This window comes from Eublepharis macularius, chromosome 2 (assembly GCF_028583425.1).
Source record: "Eublepharis macularius isolate TG4126 chromosome 2, MPM_Emac_v1.0, whole genome shotgun sequence".
In the NCBI taxonomy this organism is placed as follows: domain Eukaryota; kingdom Metazoa; phylum Chordata; class Lepidosauria; order Squamata; family Eublepharidae; genus Eublepharis; species Eublepharis macularius.
The window spans coordinates 142,628,190-142,648,953 of record NC_072791.1 but is presented as its reverse complement, the minus strand read 5'-3'; the positions used below and the strand labels follow the sequence as shown (position 1 = coordinate 142,648,953).

The 20,764-nt window shown below is 38.8% G+C and overlaps 1 protein-coding gene across 1 annotated transcript in view; it reads right to left on the bottom strand.

Annotated features, from left to right (window-relative positions):
• Positions 1 to 241: 241 nt before the first annotated feature.
• IGHMBP2 (immunoglobulin mu DNA binding protein 2) overlaps positions 242 to 20,764 on the bottom strand; it is a 140,100-nt gene continuing 119,577 nt past the window's right edge. The window contains exons 12-15 of the mRNA XM_054970107.1: positions 20,007 to 20,130; positions 13,309 to 14,130; positions 10,230 to 10,414; positions 242 to 829 (exon numbers count right to left, since the gene is read on the bottom strand). Of these exons, the coding sequence (XP_054826082.1) occupies positions 632 to 829; positions 10,230 to 10,414; positions 13,309 to 14,130; positions 20,007 to 20,130 (1,329 nt within the window). The 3' untranslated portion in view covers positions 242 to 631. The remainder of the gene's footprint in view (positions 830 to 10,229; positions 10,415 to 13,308; positions 14,131 to 20,006; positions 20,131 to 20,764) is intronic.

Here is a 20,764-nt window from a genome sequence, read left to right as displayed (position 1 = left end):
CATTATTGAACGCTTTTTCAGCATCTAGAAACATAAATGCTTTTTTTTGGCCTTCCCTCTTGAATATTCACTTGCATTAAGGAGATATCTAATGTTGACTTTCATGTATTAATGTTTTCCAAACATTAATACAGTGCTGCTGTTTTGACTGGTCCCATGCTTTATTAGAAAGAGACTTTTGCGTAGGGTCAATGATTACTAATACTGCCTACCATAGATCATCAAACTCACAATCCATTGCTCAAATTATTTATCATACTTTTATTTTAAAACCACCTGTTCACTTACATTGTGTACACATATGACCTTTGCCAATAAAGATAATGATTCCAAACAAAAGCTGCCCACCTTCTTACTGAATTAGCAGTGCTGTATGGATTTGATATAACTGGTCTAAACTCATTTTTATAGGACAAGGTCCAACCTGAGCATAGTTTGAATGGTGCAGTTAGATTCAGGCTGACAAGCCTTTTCAATAGCCTTTGGACCTCTGAGAAGCACATTTCTGGCTTTAAGAAAAAACAAGCCCAAAGGCTGAAGGGCTTTATGGTTGGAGCTTGGGTCTGCTACTTTAAGACAGTGCCTCAACAGCAGACTGGCTGGGATGGTGTCTTTACAAAAGGGAATCCTCTCATTTTCCTTTGTCTTTCTTTTTGCCCTTTCTCTGGTTTGTCAGTTCACTTAGTTTCTTGTCCAGGCGCCTCTGGAGGTGAGCTCTTTTGGCAGGGTCCACAGGCCTGTCTTTCAAACCACTCCCAGAGTACAGAACACCTTCTCTGCTGATCCTCTGTTGGGCATGTGCTTTGGCCTTCTCCTCACACCCATGAATCTGTGGGAGACAAAGCCATAATGTTTAGTAGCAGAAACCAAACAGCTTTGAAACATTCTGCCATAATACAAATGACTGATACAGCTAGAGCCCTTCATCATATTATCCTAAACTTGAACACAATTTGTGCTCCATAAAAACCCACTGGTTTATTGATGGCTCTCTTAATACCAAAAACAAAAATATGAAGGTCATTTTCCCCATTGAACCTACAGTGAAATTAAATCACCCTTTCTGACAGCTTAAGTATTTTCTTCACAAACTCTAAAAATGGAGGGAGGCGTCACTTTATCATCTGGGCACCTTTATCACTATGGCTAATAAATACCGCTGTTTTCTAATACCCAGCATTATGAAGCCACCTTCTTCAGAAAAATCAGAAGAGAGGATGGAAGTCAAGAATCAGCCAGCCCTAATAAAATGCATCACTGACAGTTGCAGAGAAATAAATAATTTGGAGGAAGTCAGATGCATCTGACGAAGAGAACTGTGGTTCTCGAAAGCTTACGCTACAGTAAAGTTGATTAGTCTTAAAGGTGCTACTGGACTCTTTACCCTCTTGATGATAATGACAGCAATCATAAACATACAGGAATGTCTATATGAACAAGATCCTCGACATTCAAATGTGCTACATTTTGGGCATTTTCAAACTAAAATAAACCATATTGTGCACTGCTTGCAGCACTAAGTTTAAAGAGGAAATAATACATTCTTCTCATTACTTAAGAAAGTGTTGCTGAATTTTTATGGGATAACATAGGTGGAAAACCAAAAAAGGTGGAAAAGACAAAAATCTCCATTAACCAAATACTATCAATATAATGTTTGGCACCAACAACTGCCAAACAGTAAATATATCTGTCAGAATACCACTATCATGTTAATTCTTATTTTTTTTTATCGTATGCAACGTAAGCAGCTATCAATGAATCTTGCTATATTTGCTTCTGGTTTGTGTAACAACTAACAGCAGAATGCCAGTAAATCCTTAACAGTCCCCCCACCCATACATTTCCGATACGATTCATCAAAATGCTAGCTACGACACTTTTCCCAACAGGACTAAGAGGGCATCTAATTAACTATCTAATAAATCCGAGACAGAGTGAGCAGGACCTCTGAAAACAATTCTTGTTGGTTACCTCATTTTTGGCACATATTGTACACTTTTGTATGCTACAGAGGTATAGTATGTGGACAGACTTAACAAATCTACAGAGATAGAAGGAAACATTTCCACCATCCACACACCTTGGAGTTGCACCTCAGGCATTTAACTCCAATATCCCACCCCCATGCTTGCTGGAGTTACAGAGATGAGCAGATGAGAATGTTCAGCTGCGGTTTTCAAAAAAATCTCATGGAAAAAACTATCACAAATCCTACTACACCCGTCAGCTGTTGTTCGTATGGCAACTTTTAGACCGGTGTGATGCCAGATGCTTGGCTCAGAAAGGGAGAGGCTCTGCATATAGCTCTCTCACTTCAAATCTACTCTTAGTTCATATCACAGCAGACAATCAAGAAATGGCTTGCATGCGCATCCATCATAGCAATTAGGAAGGGTGGGGTGATATGGGAGAAAGGTGCAAAACGCATACTTTTTTTCTAGAGCACTGGCCTCGGATAACCATCCAAATAAGCTGTGGGGAATGAATGTGAATTGCAAGGTGAAAAGTAAATAGGTGCTTTGTTTTTTTTGCACAGAGGAAATGACTCAGATGCTGGGTGGGATGGAAAGGAGTCTGAAGAATCCTATTATTTCAACAGTGATACACTGGTAAACACAGATCCCTTGCTCTCCAATAGAGATGGGCACGAAATGGGGAAAAAAACAAACAAGTGTTTTGTGTTTTGTTGCATTCCACAAATCACGAACTTTCACGAAATGATTAATTAGTTTTGTGAATGCCCTGAGACTGGGGTTGGGTGGGGTGGAGGAAAGAAGGCACCCTCACCCAACGACCTTTCCAGCAAGGCCAAGAGCTGAAAATAAGAAAGAGGCTTTTCAGTCTCTTTTAAAGCAGCAGCAAATCCAGCCAAAAGCTCCCAATTCCAGTCTCTCACTCCAGATCCTCCCTCTCCGTCTACTGGAACTGAAAAGCACGAGGCAGAGAGCTGTGCCTTATATAAGAAATGCTCACATAGAGCAGAACAGGAGGTCTCTGGTTGGCAGACAGACCTGCCTAACGGGGTTTGTAGGGATGAGATTGGTGTTTCCATGGCTACAGAAGGCTCATCTGCTTAGTTGCCTAGGTGATTAACCCTCCTGCTCCTTGCTGTATAGGGCAGAATGGAAGCTCTCCAATTGGCAGGGAGAGTTGCCTATCAAGGTTATGTGGGCTAAGATTGGGGTTTCAAATGGCAACAAAAGGTCTGCAGACATTCCGGGCCTATGTTGCCTAGGGAATGAATGAATCGGTGCCAGCCTGTCTGGCATCATGAATAATTCACGAATCTAACGAATCAGCCCAAAAAGTCATGAATTTCATTAAAACTGTGGCCCCACGAAACGCGTTTCGCAAAACATGAATTGGTCTGATTTGTCACAAAATTTGATTTGTATTTAGGGTCTGGAGACTGAGCCCTACAAGGTTAGGCTGAGGGCCTTGGGAATGTTTAGTTTGGAGAAGAGGAGGTTGAGGGGGGACATGATTGCTCTCTTTAAATATTTGAAAGGCTGTCATTTGGAGGAGGGCAAGGAGCTGTTCCAGTTGGCAGCAGAGGGTAGGACCCGAAGCAATGGGCTTAAATTACATGCACAAAGGTACCGGCTGGATATTAGGAAAAACTTTTTCACAGTCAGAGTAGTTCAAAAGTGGAATCAGCTGCCGACTTCCGTCTTGGGATTGATGGACTGAAGGAGCCCAAGTCTGGGCTGTCCGAGGCACTGTTTTTTTTTGGAAAGTGAGGCACCTAGATGCCTGCTGCCGACCCAACTTCAGGGAGAAGTTGGGCTTGAACACTTCGCAACCCCGAGAGAGTGTGATCTCGGTGAGGGGGGGGGGGTTCTGAATCAAGGATTCTCCCCACCACCTTGAGGTCCCCTCGGAGAAGGGTGAGCTATCAACTCTGCACTACCTCAGGAGTCATTTAATTGGCATAAGATCAGCAGAAACCAAGCTTCAGTAACAGCTTTGACCAAATATAAGTGAATGAAACAGCACAGACAACCCGCAGAAACGTCGAAAGGTAAAAATCATTATCGGACTTTTTAGACTGAAACGGCAGTGAAAAGACCAAGATAAAAAAGTTAAAGGGACAGAATCTGATAGAATAAATGTCAAGGATTAATTACTGAGTAAAATTTTGGATGCTGGTGAAGTTTTAAGTGCTAAAAAACGGAAAAGAAATATTGTTTACACATACCTGCGGTTAGAAGTGAGATAAGCAGCATGAGAGAGGAGCTGTGGGCTGGAGGAAACATCGCAAGATGGGAAGTAAGCAGGGGAGCAGATAAGGTGCTGCCTAGAGAAGACAGCAGAGGGCAGGAAGTAAGAAGATCGACTAGAAGAAGGAAGACCCGGAAGCAAAACAAAGGAACTACTGGAAAAGCTACAAGGACTTCAGGAACAGGAAGTACGCCATTTTAAGTGAGGTACGAAGTAAAGCCAGTAACCAAAGAGAAGAGGCTAAGAAACCATAGAGAAAAAACGCCTGACATTTTGGATATAAAAGAAACTATTTTTAAACTGTTAAAAAAGACATTTAAATATACTGAAAGGAGAGAGGGGCTATAGAAGTCAAAACGGATTTAAGAAAAAGAGCAGATATGTGGGGAGGTGCAAAGCAGAGCCCCATGATGGCTGGAAAAAAAGCGGAAAGAGAGTGGCAAGCCTAAGTGGATGCATCGATCGAAGGATTAGAGAAGAGTGGCGGAGAATCACAAAGAATTGTTGCAAAAAATGCAGGAAATGCTTTCAAAAGACTTAAAAGATATGAAAGATGCTATTAAGGTGGCGGTAAAAGTTGTTATCAAGGAAGAAGTAGCGGGACTGGCAAAAAATATAGACGCAATAAAAGGGGAATTGCAAGCAACCAATAAAAAAGTGGAGGAGGTTGAGCAAAAGACCAAGGATTTTGCAACAGATATAAAACAGGAAAATCAAGGGATACAAGGAAGAATGGCGTTGATGGAATGTAAGGCAATGGAAAGGCAATTAAGATTTCGCTGCGTCAAAGAATCAGATACCCAATCCGCACAAGAACAAATGACAGAAATACTGGCAGAATTTTTACATAAAGAATCAGAAGAAATATCAATAAATATGGATCTCGCATATAGAATTAATTCAGCTTTTGTACAACGTAAGAAAATACCAAGAGATATTATTGTCCAACTAGTAACAAAGAGAATGAAAGAAGAAATTATCAAAAGGCATTTTGAAGAGCAATTAAGAGTGGACAGAAACAGAATTCAGATTATGAAAGAAATGCCAAAAGGCATTCTCCAGGAGAGGAAAAAATACAGAGAATTGATCCAGAAATTAAGAGGAAAGGATATCAGGTATAGATGGGGACTACCAGAAGGATTGTTTATACTATAAAGCCTTAAGAGTCATCATCAAAACAAGAGAGCAGATGGAAAAAAATTTTGAGGAAAAGCAGAAGATTTTCCCAGAACATTAATATAGTAACACAATGGAATACAAATTAATATCATGGAATGTAAATGGAATAAACTCACCCCAAAAGAGAAAAACAATTTTTCATTGGCTAAAAAAACAAAATTGCAATATAATTCGTTTACAAGAGACTCATATTAAAGATCAAGATATTAAATACCTAAAAAAGGAAAAGAATATATATCATCGTCGAAGCAAAAGAAAAAAGGAGTAGTGATTTATATTAAAGAGACTATAGATTCTAAATTAATCTTTCAAGATCAGAATGGAAGATACGTGGTTGTGGAAATTAATGTAAATGCCAAAAAACATTGATAATAGGTCTTTATGCACCTAATGGTGCAAAAGACCAATTTTATAGAGAAATAATGGACAAACTGGATCAGGACTCTTATGAACAGATGATAATGGTAGGACACTTTAATGCTGTCGTGGATTTACAGATGGACAGGAAGATTAAAGGAGGCAACAAGAAATCTGGAAAGCTGCCAAAAGTATTTTTCGACTTGGTCCAGCAAGAACAACTTGAGGATGTATGGAGAAAAGAAAATCCTAAAGCCAAAGACTTTACATATTACTCCGCGAGGCATTTATCATTTTCAAGAATTGACATGATCTGGACATCAAAACAGCTGGCTTTAAATACAAAAAAAGTGGAAATTTTGCCTAGGGTGAGTTCAGATCATAATCCAATATTATGGAAAGCAACAATGGGTCGGAGAAAGTTAAGATGGAGAATAAATGAAGATTTACTACAAAATCAGGATAATTTGAACTATTTGAAAGAGGAAACAAAGCAATTTTTTTGAATAAATAACAGTAATGAAGTTTCAATCCAGATGGTATAGGACACATGTAAGGCAGTAATAAGAGGAAATTTAATTTTCTTAAATAATGACAAGAAAAGAAAGCAACAGAAATGGCAAGAAATTCAAGATAAATTGTACCAAAAAGGAGTTAAAGAAAAAACCTGGGAAAAAATCAATAAGAAAGGAAATCAAAATACTGCAAGTGCAAGTAAGAGCCATTAGCAACAAGGAATTGGAATGGAAGTTAAAGGCATTAAAACAGAAGTCATTTGAAGGTGCAAACAAACCAGGAAAGTACCTAGCCTGGCAACTGAAGAAGAAAAAAGAGCGGAAAATTGTTAGCAAGATAATTGAGGAAGGAAAGGAATTGAAGGATCATCAAGCAATTAAACGGGCCTTCTATTATTATGCGAAATTATTTCAAAGCAAGGCAGTGAATTTGGAAGAAATAGATCAATATTTCCAAAAAATAGACCTACCAAAAATATCAGAAGAAATGAAACAGAGACTGAATGCTCCAGTAACAGAGGAAGAAATTTTACAAGCAATAGAAGCAGCAAAGATTGGAAAAGCACCAGGTCCGGATGGGATCACAGCTAAATTTTATAAAGCAATGAAGGAAGAACTTATACCGATATTAAAAAATATAATGAATGATATTCTTCAAGGAAAAGGTCTTCCAGACACATGGAATGAAGCGAATATTGCTTTGATCCCAAAAGAATCACAAGACTTGACAGACATGAAAAATTATAGGCCAATTTCGCTTATAAACAATGACTATAAAATAATGGCAAGAGTACTAGCAGACAGACTTAAAATATGGTTAAAGGCCTTTATAGGAGAAGATCAGGCTGGATTCCTATCAAATAGACAATTAAAAGATAATTTGAGAGTGGTTATAAACGTCATTGAATATTTTGATAAGCGACCTGACAAAGAAGTAGGCTTCTTCTTTGCGGATGCAGAGAAGGCCTTTGACAACCTGAACTGGGATTTTATGTATGCAACAATGGAAAAGATGGATTTAGGCAAAGAATTTATAGAAGCAGTGAAAACAATATATAAGGAACAAAGAGCAACACTCTGTGTCAATGACGACCTGACAGAAAGGTTTGAAATAAGGAAAGGTACAAGACAAGGATGCCCACTATCACCGCTGTTATTTGTAATGGTCTTAGAAATATTACTAAGGCAGATCAGAGAAGATGACGACATAAAAGGAATAAAAATAAAGGGATCTTCTTACAAGCTAAGAGCGTTTGCAAACGATGTGATGTTTATAGTAGAAGATCCATTACAAGCTATGCCAATACTACTTGAGAGAATTAAGGAATTTGGAGATCTGGCAGGTTTTTATATAAACAAAAAGAAGTCAAAAATAATAACCAAGAATATGACCAAAAAGAAGCAACATGAACTGAGTGAATTAACAGAGTGTGAAGTGGTACATAAGACTAAATATCTGGGAATAGAGCTAACAGCGAAAAATATTGATTTATTTAAGAACAACTATGAAAAGCTCTGGACACAAATAGAAAGGGATATGATAAAATGGAATAAGTTAAACCTATCATGGTTAGGTCGAATTGCCACAGTTAAGATGAATGTGTTACCTAGAGTGATGTTCCTAATGCAGACAATACCGATTATAAAAGACAAAAAACAATTTGAAAAATGGCAGAAGAAAATATCAGAATTTGTGTGGGCAGGAAAGAAACCAAGAGTAAAAATGAAAGTTCTTTGTGATGCCAAGGAAAGGGGTGGAATGCAGTTACCTGATCTTTGACTTTATCATGAAGCGATATGCCTTGTTTGGCTAAAAGAATGGGTGTCTTTAACCAATCATAAATTACTAACTTTGGAAGGCTATAATAAATCTTTTGGATGGCATGCATATATGTGGTATGAAAAGCACAAAATAGACGCAATGTTCCAGAACCGCTACTTAAGAAGAAATTTATTATCGACTTGGCTAAAGTACAAAAAATTTACAGACCAGAAGAAACCACTGTGGATTATACCAGCTGAGGTGATCAACCCAAACTTAGAATATAAAGGAAAGGAATGGCTTACCCTCAAAGATTTAACAGAAGTAACAGATAATGAGTTGAAGCTTAAACCAAATGAGGAGTTGCCTTTTAAATATGGTTGGTTGCAATATAGACAAATTAAAGACTTAGTTGACTCAGACCAAAGAAAAACAGGCTTTAGAACCAAGAATTCAGAGTTAGAAGAATTATTGTTGGGAGATAATAATAAAATAATTTCTAAAATGTATAAATTGTTATTGAAGTGGTTTACAGAAGATGAAACAGTGAAGGTGCAAATGGTAAAGTGGGCTATAAACAGTAATAATGAAATAACGATGGAAGCATGGGAACATTTATGGAAAAATACTTTAAAAATATCAACATGTACCAGTATTAGGGAGAATGGCTATAAAATGTTATATAGATGGTACTTAACACCAAAAAAATTAGCCATAGCCAACAAACAGCTATCCAATAAGAGTTGGAAATGTAAGGAGCATGAAGGTTCTCTATTTCATATGTGGTGGACTTGTCGTAAGGCTAGAGACTTTTGGACCAAAATATGTACTAAGATGTCTTTGATACTTGCTATAATGTTGCAAAAAATCCAGAAATGTTGTTATTATCATTGCATTTGGAAGATGTTAATAGAAATGATAAGATATTGTTATATTATATGATAATCAGCAGCTAGAATAATATATGCTCAGTACTGGAAGAGAGAAGAAATACCTGAAATTGAAGAGCGGACAGGGAAATTGTTGTACATGGCTGAAATGGACAAACTAACAAGAAATTTGAAGGAGCAAGATCCAGAAGAATTTTTGGAAGATTGGAAAAAGCTGAAAAAATATATGGAAAAGAAATGGGATGTTAAGGGACAATTATGGTCTTTCGAGGGGTTTTAAAGAAATTAAGTAAGATAAGATATAACTAAGATCTTTACTAATAGTAAGAAAAGAATAATATTAATATAGTAATAAGGTATTATTAATAACGGGGGGTTGGAGTGCTGTTGGAAGTCATTATTGAAAAGGGGGGGAGGGGAGGGGGGAAATATATACAGAGGTATTGAAATGGAGTGTATTTGTATTTGATTATATATTGACCCATCCAATAAAAATTTATTAACCAAAAAAAAAAAAGTGGAATCAGCTGCCTAGGGAGGTGGTGAGCTCCCCCTCACTGGTAGTTTTCAAGAAGAGGCTGGATGAATACTTGTCAGAGATGCTTTAGGCTGATCCTGCACCGGGAAGGGGGTTGGACTAGATGGTCTGTATGGCCCCTTCCAACTCTATGATTCTATGATTCTATTTCCATTCGTGCCCATGTCTACTCTGCAATGCTGAGTGCCTTTTAATGGCTCAGCCTGTTCATTTTAGCCAAGGACTTGCATCTGCTCAGATTCTATTCATTCTGATGAAAAAAAAGATATATACATACACACAATCCTTATCTATATCTAAACATACAACATCTATTATAAAGGCAGATACAGGGAAAGGAGGGTGTGGAAGAATTTTTTTAAATGCCTGGAAAGAAGGTAAAAAAATACATGTCCTGAAGCTTGAAAGTAAATAAAACTGTTCTTATATTAGTGAAGGAAAGGTGAGGGGAATTTTTTTCCAGATACAATGAGGCTCCTCATAAAAACTAAATCCATAAAAAGTGCCCAAAGGGAAAACAAAGAAAACACTTCAGTTTTCCTAAAGATTATGGGCAAAAGCAGCTTATTGGAGTAGTTTCTTTTTTTACTTCCATCTCCAGCTGGGGAAGTCTTTCTCATCATTAGAATATTTAACTAGAGGCAAAAAATTGCATGGTTCCTTTGTGAGTTGCACTGCATGTCTATATTATGTTATCAACATGATGGCGAACTGAACTTCTAGTGATCGTTAGCCACTCTGAACTAGGAGAAACCAAACAATACCTCAGGGATGTGGTGGCTGAGACAGTAGCGTTTGTTGCAATGCAGGCAGAGCTGTCCCAGGGTCATGACACTGGCTTTGCACTTGGGGAAACCACAGATGTTGTCAGCTTTCATTGCTGCAGAAATCAAAGCATCAAAATCTTCCTCAGTTACATTTTCCAGTTTTGTTTTAACAGCAGCTTTCCCTAAAAAGGAGAGGGGAGAACAGTTACTAAAAACAAAACAAAACATGGAAGATGCCAACTCAGTTTTTTTATTATGAACATCAAGAGGCTGAGCTGCGTTATTCCATTCCCCCTACTAGAGCCTGCAAAAATATTTGGTTCTTTTTGCCAGAAGCAGCAAAACTAGAAGTCAACAGAATGATTATAACCTCAGACGTATTGAATGGTACCAGTCTGGCCTCATATATGCCTACAAGGGAGCAGATGGATTTTTAAGCTGCGAAGGAACAAATAGAGCCATTCAGAAGAACGTAAACATAATAATGTCCCTGCCTAGAAGGCTGAAACTGGACAAAGAGGAGAGGATAAGGTGTTATACAGAAGTCACAAATATGAAGTGGGGTTGTGGCAATATCTGGCTGCAGTCTGTACAGGAAAAGTGACACTGTGGTGATCTACAGTTATGAACATATACGATGCCCCCTGTGAAGAGTCCATGTGAACTTTTCTCCGTTAGGTCAGAGATGAGACAACACATACAAACATTGAAGTTTGCACTTTTAATGGTTTTTCTTTTACATTGCCGATCACCATCCCATGGCCCAGCCAACACACAACTCTTCACTGTCACCTGTTCCCACCATGCTGCTAGGACTGCTTTCCATGCCTGGAACCTTCTCCCCTGGCCACTCCTAGTTCCTAATTCCTTGCTCTTACTCCAAGCAAGTATTTCCTCTCAAGGAGGCCTTTACCCCAGATGAGTTCTTTGCTCAAAAGGGAACTAGTATTGGTGGCCCTCACTGCTGCTGCCCCACCTGGCTCCCTTCCCAGCTCTGTCCTTGGGTGGCTGCTTTTCTTAGGGCTGGGCTCCTGTGCCATCTCTGCTCCCCCTGGGATTAGGTGCTTTGGGCTGTGACATCCCCTTATGCTAAATAAGACCAGTGGTCCAGCTAGTCCAGTACTGACTGTCAGAGACTCTCCAAGGTTCCACCTTTGCTACCAGGGATTCTCTAATCAGAAACTCCTATGAATAAACAGTTAACAGCATGGGAAAAACCCCACAAAAGCTGAAGGGTCCAAATTTGAAATTTTTGCCCATTTATTGCCTCTTTTGATTCAAACATCTGGGGCTAGGTTCTGATGACTTTTGGGTAGTGCTTTATACAACTGCAGTGTCTAGGTTTGTGCTCATTCACATCTCCAAAGGGAATTAAGTTTGCTATTTTATTGTAGCCCATTGGCATCACAAAATAGATGGGTACTTCGGTGCTCGAAGGCAGGTACAACAAAGTCTCCTACCAAGAAAGGTTGTGCTCATGCCCCCTAGGAGAGGTCGAGCATATGTTTTTCAGTTGTTCATTTTATAGGGAAGTTTGTCTCAGATTCATTACTCCATTACTTGATATGATCCCTGGTGATATAATCACCAATAATGCAGGGGTCCACTGGTTTTTATCTGATAAAAATGTTAGGATTACACATAAAGTCACTAATTTTTGTGCATTAATTTTTAAATTATGGGAATTGTATCTTAAAATTTCTTAAAGTTGATCTTTTTTCCTTTTAATTGTATCCTCACTTGATCTATTTGTATCCTGATTTTAGGACCGTAATAAAAAAATGAATAAATGGGCACTTCTTGTTTTTACAGGGATCTAGAAGTACATAAATTCCATGTATGTGTGCATGCGTTCACGTGTGTTAGGATGAAGGCTTAGTTCTACTTCTCAGCAGTAAGAGAGAGCAGACAAACTGAAGTTTCCTTACTGATAACATATTTCTGCAGTGACAAACGCTTCTCCTCATCAATGGACAGTCTTGACAGCTCAGTTTAAATGAATATGCGAAGATTTTTCTCAATTGATATAAAAGTTTCATGGCATTATAATTATTGCCATATTATTTAAAACAAATTAAGAAACTGGACTAGTTGTCAGGTATAAACCCAAATGATGGTAAAATCTGTAAAGGAAGCCTATTGGGTGAACAAACACTATGATCAGAGCAGTTCACTTATATTGAATTCTGGATCTCAAGAGCTGTCAAATGAAGCAGTTAATTCAGAAGAAAGTCCATCTCAGAGACTTTTCAGACATTACATCCGCATGTACATCCTATATGATACAAGAGGTCCCCATGTTGTGCAAACAGTATATGCACATACAGCTTCACTAACCACAAGCTGATCAGTGGATTTTCCAGAGTTCTCATTTGTTCATACTGAAGCTATACACACATGCAGAATACACACATTACTCCAGTTCATACAACATGGCAACTACACATATCAAGAACATTGCAAGCAGTGCACGTTCCTGATACCTGCAGATGCCATGCTCCCAGCATGTGTGGATGTAATTATCAGAAAAGGGCTCAAGAGACTGGGCAAATGGGGTGTAAATACAGTGAACAGACTGCACTGAGTTTCTGAAGAATTGGTGGAAGCATAAGACTCCCTGGCCTCCTGTTATAGCTGAAATTTTCTGAAGAGTGCCTACAGGACTAAGATGTTCCGGGATGCGATGCATTTATTCATTTTTTATTTTACTTCATTTACACCCTGCCTTTCTCCCAAGTGGCTTACATCATTCTCCTCGTCTCCATTTTTTCCTCTTAACAAACACTGTGAGACAGGTTAAGCTGAGACTGTGTGACTTTCCCAAGGTTACACAGTGAGCTTCCATGGCTGAGTGGGGATCTAACATGGGTTGCTCAAATCCTAGTCCATCACTCTACCCACTACACTACACTGGCTTTTGTCTGCAGGAGAATGTCTACATAGGGTGGGATAACAAGTGATGAGGTAGCAATAAATTACCACTGGAATTCTTTATACGTATCAAAATAGAAAACCTTTATAAAGGAATAGAAATGGCTACTTAAAATGCAAAATTGATAGATGGTAGAATACATACCTTTGGCTTCATTTGTGTGTTTCTTCTCAGCAATTTCCTGAAGATTTGCATTCAGTTCTCGATTTAGTTTTGCTTTTGCCTCTCGCCTAGCCTTCTCTCTTTGTATTCGTTCCATGTGCAGTGTTTTCAGGTCCACTTTCCCTGCACTAGCACTGCTTTCTTTCTCATAGGAATGAATTTCTGTTGGGGGACTTGGAGACCTGTGAGGTAAAAGCTCTTCATGGGCCTCACTGACTTCCTGAGGTAAGCTTGTGGTAGCAACTCTTTTGCATATGCTTATGTATCTTCCTTTACCTTCCCCAGTGCTTACATGCTGCAGCCCATATTCCTCAGCCCACTGGTGGACAAGCAATCTGTCATGAGCGTTCAATGATGATGGGAAATCCAGTTGTGTAGCACTACTCTTCAAAAAGTCCAATATCCTTGCTTTATGTTTATTTTCTTTCATCTCTGTTTCTTGTGTTTTAGCCCCAGCTGTGCTCTGCACAGAACATTCTACTGGTCTCTGATCAGCCTGTTTTGCTGACTTTTCTTTTGGTTTCTCACCATCAGCCTTTGGAATAGGAGGAATAATTACTTTAGGTTTCTTTCCTTGTTCGGTAAGACCTTGAGAGTTCTTGTGAGAATAGTTTTCTGGCACAATATCATCCAGGTATTCAAAAGCTGTGCGTACTTCTCCATGTTCACTCATGTAGTCTACCAGCCGTTTTAGAAAACTATGATTGCTAGTGGTCCGAGAGTCACAGATCACTGCCACATGGCGTCGGGCACGTGTAACTGCAACATTTATCCTCCGGTCTTCTGCAAGGAATCCCACTTCACCTATGTATAAATTTAAAAACAAGCCATCAGGCATTCAAAACTAACCTGTTGAAAGCAGTATGCACCCTGCTATCTTGAGCACATTTATTTTCAATGGGATCATTCCCAAATAAGTATTCATAGGATTACAACCCTATTATTTGTTCTGTGCTTTCTCTAAATGCTCTATGCATATCACTTCAGCATTTACTACCAGAAGCCTGTAAATTGGGCTACTTTCTGATATAAAGTTTAGTTACTATGATCAGCTAAATTACTTTTAGTATTTGCATACTTGTATTTGAATACTTAATGGTCTTAATACATGTATCTGAATGGCAACGGAGAAACAATCCGATGTTCAGATAAACAGAAATATTCTTTATATAGAGTTGATTCAGAAGCAAATTTTTTGCACTTTTTTTTGTTTCTTGACTGTCCCAGCTGTTGATTTTATCGACCTACACTGTGTAATCTGCCTTGAGTCTCAGTGAGAAATGCAGTGTAAATAATGTAAATAAATAAATAAATAATTCTACTGGAGTATGATTGAGGAAGTGCAGACTACACACATGCCTACCATACTTGATCGCCATAGACATCTCAGCTGATATCCGATTTACAGATCAGCACCAGAGATTGTTCATAACAAGTCTGGATGCTATTTTTGATTAGTGAAATAACATCTGTCTGTATTCTAGTAATTTTTTCATTTTAGTTTTCTTTTTTTTATGTAGAATTTTCTTTATTTAAACTATAAATTATAAACAATAACATAAACAATAAACATAAAGGATAAAAAAACACAACATTCTAAACAGAAGACACACTAACAATATATAAATAAGTAAAAAAAAATTAGTTTTCTAAAGTAGGCATAGCATAACGGATATTTACCCTTAAATTTGTCAATCATATAAGTGAAAAGAATAAATATTCTAGGCTCCTGGCCTAGGCTCTGGTTTAAAAGCTATGCTTTATTTTCGTCCCATTTCAAGATTTTTCAGCTACCCTGTGGGGACATCAGCAGGGATTTGTGTCCTTTATGGAATTCAATAAATATTTCTAAAAAATTATATTTTGAACAAATTCTAAGGATACTTTGTATAAACTGTAACACAACAGATCCCTATCCCACCACGCAGTTTAATGAGTTTAAAAGACTGATTAATAATTTAAAGTCTTTATTAATAAATAGATATTACAAATGTGATATATTTATAACATATTTATTATAAATATATACTTTATGTTATTATATATTATTTTAATTTATTAATAAGATAGAGGCCAATTCCAATTTTAATTAATGATGATAATCTTTCATTGGTGGAACATTTTATTTTTTAAATAATAATAATAACAACAACATTTATATACTGCCCTTCAGGACAACTTAACACCCACTCAGAGCGGTTTACAAAGTGTGTTATTATTATCCTCACAACAATCACCCTGTGGGGGGGGGGGCTCCAGGAAGCTGTGACTGACCCAAGGTCACCCAGCTGGCTTCAGGCGGAGGAGTGAGAAATCAAACCCAGGTTAGAGTCCTGCTGCTTTTAACCACTACACTACACTACACTACACTACACTACACTACACTACACTACACTACACTAAAGTTATTTTGGTTCTGGTGTGTTAATGTAAGAAGAAATTTTTAAAAACTGAAGACAGCCTTTTCTTAAACAATGTAATTAATGTATTGTCGAAGGCATTCATGGCCGGAGAACGATGGTTGTTGTGGGTTTTCCGGGCTGTATTGCCGTGTAAGAGTTTCCCAGGGTGTGGAATGCTAATGGCGGGAGGCGGGAGGCAAATCAGATTTTCCCAGAGGATGTAACAGCCTTATTCCATCATTGTCTGACAACCAGTTACTTCCAATGGGATAACAAATTCTATGAACAGATGGATGGGGGTGGCCATGGGGAGCCCTCTCAGCCCAGTTATAGCAAACTTCTACATGGAACATTTTGAAAAAACAGCTCTAGAATCAGCACCCCACAAACCTAGTGCATGGTTCCGGTTTGTGAATGATACATTTATCATTTGGAGCCATGGGGAGGAAGAATTGATAGGGTTTTTGAATCATCTCAACAACATCCACCTGAACATACAATTCACACTGGAGAAAGAAATCGAGGGAAAACTCCCATTTCTGGATACCTTGGTCATCCGCAAAGCAAACTTTCAGTTAGGTCACAAGGTCTACAGGAAACCAACTCACACTGATCGGTACTTACACAAAAACTCCAATCACCACCCCCGACAGAAAAGAGGCATAATGAAAACATTAGTGGATCGTGCAAGACGGATATGTGAGCCGCACTTTCTCAATGAGGAAATTAATCATCTAAACCACGCACTTCAGGCAAATGGCTACTCCAGAAATGAAATCCGAAGAGCAATCAAACCCAGGATGAATCAAACAACCAAGGAAAAACAGTCTCCTACGGGAAAAGTGTTTTTGCCATATATCAAAGGAATTACTGATCAGATGGGAAAGCTTATGAAAAAGCATAACCTTCAAGCAGTATTCAGACCCACCCGAAAAATACAACAGATGCTACGATCAGCAAAAGACAGTGGAGACCCCCTCACCTCTGCAGGAGTATACCGTATACCCTGCAGCTGTGGACAAGTTTACATCGGGACCACAAAGCGTAGCATCCAGACAAGAATAAAAGAACATGAAAGACACTGCAGACTTGGACAACCTGAAAAATCAGCAGTGGCTGAACATAGCCTAACTCAAACAGGGCACAGTATCTTATTCCAGGACACCAAAATACTGGACAACACTTCCAACTACTTTGTCAGACTGCACAGGGAAGCCATTGAAATTCACAAGCATAAGCAAAACTTCAACAGGAAAGAAGAAACCTTAAGAATGAACAGAGCATGGTTTCCAGTTCTGAAAAACACCAGGCTAACAAAACACTCTATACTCAACAATAGCCCTGCAGAGAAGATTAGCACATCAAGCCCCAATCCATATGCAAAAGAACCTCCTCAGGATACAGTGAAGCCTCCCGCCATTAGCATTCCACACCCTGGGAAACTCTTACAGGATGACTCAGCTCAACCCCACCCCTCCTGAGTAGATACAAGTGACCTGCCAACATCTTTTCCACACTGTGACACTGAGAGATCTCTGACTTTTGGTGCTACACCTCTGAAGATGCCAGCCACAGCTGCTGGCGAAACGTCAGGAACTACAATGCCAAGACCACGGCAATACAGCCCGGAAAACCCACAACAACCAATGTAATTAATATTATATTGCAAATGCACATCTTTGAGTATCTTTGAAAAATTATGCTTCAATTTTGGTAATAGGTTAATGTATTTATCTTTTATGTATTCGTTAACTGATTGATACATCAAAAACAGGTGATCAATCAACTACAATTCTTTTACTGGTTGACAGCTACTTATTCTGTTGTCCTATGGTGGTCTAGTCAAATGCACAAGAACAAAAAAAACCCAGAATTTCTGGGGCTTGCTGCAGTATATAAGGCAGTGATGCCTTTTCTAGGTTCACATTGTTGTGCCAGAAATGGAACTGTGGGAATATTTACATGGATGGCTCAAGCTGATTCATTATGCCTAACTAAAGTTCATCTTTGCAATGAAACTGGGCTGAAGCAATAGGTCAGATCCCTAGTGTGCCAATAGAAAATAGCATGTGCTTACACATAGCCCTGCAGTTATATTGTCTCCAGTTGCTGACAGGAGCTTTAACTTTCATAAAGGGTAGAAATATATATAGTCTATGCTATTTTTAAAAAGGAAATGAACCAGTGCACACAAGCAAGTGCTTATAAATGACAACAGATATGAGACTTCACTAAAAGCTAATTATTTTTTCAAGGATCTGTAATAACAGATAGCAAATGCCAAGATGAGTCAGCTCAGCCACCAAGCTCAGGGAGTGGGGTGGTTGAGTCCTGCAGCTAAGCAAGAAACAAAAGAAAAAGCAAACATTAAAGCAAATCAGTGGGGGAAAGGTTTGTTTCTATCATTGTCCCAAGAGGTATAACATTTTAGAATAAAAACTGGCTTTCTTACTAAATTGTGTTAGTCGGCAACATCTGCTTCAGAATAACCTGGGAAATAATTACCAAGAGTCAAGAGCCTTTCAGAATGCAGAGGCAACAATGTACCATAATTTCCTTCAGCCCAGAACATGAATACACCAAGGTAAAGGGCTACTGCTTCGAAATCAGCAACAGTACTGGTGTTTATTTTCTGTCTAGTGCTCATGAAAACCAAAAATCTAGAGTCTGCAACATCCCACAGTTTTTACAGATAAGAAGCTGCCAGTAGGACATCCCACAAATGCTTAAAGTATTTATACCCTGCCTACCAATTTAAAAGGTACCCAAGGGTTCTTTGAACAATTTTGGGAATACATTAAGTAACAAACTCAAAAACTGCAAAACCCTTCTACAAAATAGCAACAGGAAGTAGTATAAAAGAAGCTGAAATGGCTGGATATATAATTTATTTTCAAAAACTGCTTTGCCACTAAAAAGATTCTTTGTTCTAATCTCTAAGTAAACCAAAAAAGCATGGAAGAACAAACAACAGAACAAAAAATAAGAATAAAAAACCCAACTTAAAAGATGAGCTCTTGTCCATTGAATATCTGATAGACTTTCTGTATGAGATGTTGGAAAGTGTGCTCATTTAGAATAAGCTGAGAAATGACAAGCATTACAGAAAGCATTACCAATTGATCCCCACGTTTTAAAAGGGCCCAAATCATCTGTCACTGTCATGTTGTGTGCACTCAACAAACATGCAGCAACTGTGTGGTGGGGTGGTAATAGGCTATAGATGCAATAAAGTATGTGTAAAAGCAGAAAAATTAATTGTGTGATTATCATCTTAATGTATAGTTGCAATGTGCACACAAACCATGAAATTGGTATTGAGTCCCTGTTGAACCAACTCTGACCATATGAAACATTCTGGTTAACAATCAACAGCATGACTGCCACCTCTTCCCTCTTGATCAGATCTTCTTCCTATTTCTTCCACAGCTTCTTCCTACACTCTTTTAACTACTCATAAACTACTCTGCCTTCTGGCATACATGTGCCTGTTAATTAGGATTTTGAATAAGAAAACCCATTCTCGGACACATTCTCTTCTAAGCTCTCCAGAACACAGCAGGGAATTTCGTATGTTACAACTGAATAGATTTTTAATCATCTCCATGACATATAGGTAACTTACTAGGCTCTGACCAACAAACCACAGCATCAGTCCAAATAATTGGGTGTGATGACCCAGTCCTCTGAATTCAGGCAACTAGCTTCATTTGCCGTTACAACCCTTTTGATATTGCAGCAAAGAATACCAAGGGACTCAATTTTTAGTCCCACGTTGTTACATTAACTTGGTGAGGATTCCCCCCCCTACAAGCTTCCTTCTGTGTACTGGTTTTGCTCTATAGTGTTACCTAGCACAGCAAAGCCTCCTTGGGAACCATCTCTGCTCTGGGAAGGTGATAGTAGCCTTCTTGACAATGTGGAAGCTGCATTCACATAGTGTAGATGCCATGCTGAAGGTGTGCATGTATGAACACCACAACTGTCTGGGCAAAGCCAACTATGTAAATCTCATATTTGGCATCCAGTTGGGAAAGAGGGCGCCAGTTGGATGGGAAACACCCTTTGCGCAGAGTTCTGTTAATCCTTGCACAATGGGACTACACTATACTATGTAGAAGCAACTCCTATGTTACAAGAAGCCTGTGTGAAGCTTCGCAGACTAAGGGAGCACCAGCTGAAGCAACATCTCAGCACATCAATAGTTTAATATACTTACAATTCAGCTTATTTTCATTCTATATTGTCCATAATTACAGCCTATTAGGGAACATTTACCTTTTCTATTGGATCTCACAAAGGAGAGGACAACAGCCTCCTTCTCTCTGCCTTGGAATCCATCCACTGATTTAATCTCCAGCTCTGGGTACTTATGACTCAGGAGATCTCTCAGCATGTCCACCTGAAAAACAAAGACATTTCTGGAACAAAGAGTATGACAGGAACAATATGCAGAAGACACTCAGCTCTATCTTGGCTTCCAGTAGATCTCAAGGGGGCTGTAGAAACTGTATGGAGGCAGTTTTGGGATAGATGAAAGCTAACAAGCTGAAACTTAATCCTGACAAAACATAGGTACTATTAGTGGGGGAACAACTGACCCAGGAAGTGGGTTATCTCCTGTTCCAGATGGGTTTGCATTCCCCCTAAAGGACTAGGTTCATAGCTTGGAGGTGCTGCTGGACCTAGGTTTCCTGTTGGATAAACAAGTAGCAGCAGCAGCCAGGGTTGTCTTTCACCAGCTTCACCTGATGAGTCAGTTGCGCCCCTTCCTGGGCAGAAAACATCGTGCATACCCTGGTAACATCTAAATTAGCTTACTGAAATGCACTCTACATGGGGCTGCCCTTGAAAATTGTCTGATAGCTGCAATTGGTACAGGATGCTACAGTCAGAATGATGACTGGAGTGGGTTGTAGGGACCATATCACTCCAACTCTAGTTTTGTTCCATCTGCACTGACTCTCAATTTGCTTCTGCGCTCAATTCAAGGTGCTGATCTTGACCTTTAATGCTGTATAAGGCTTGAGACCAGA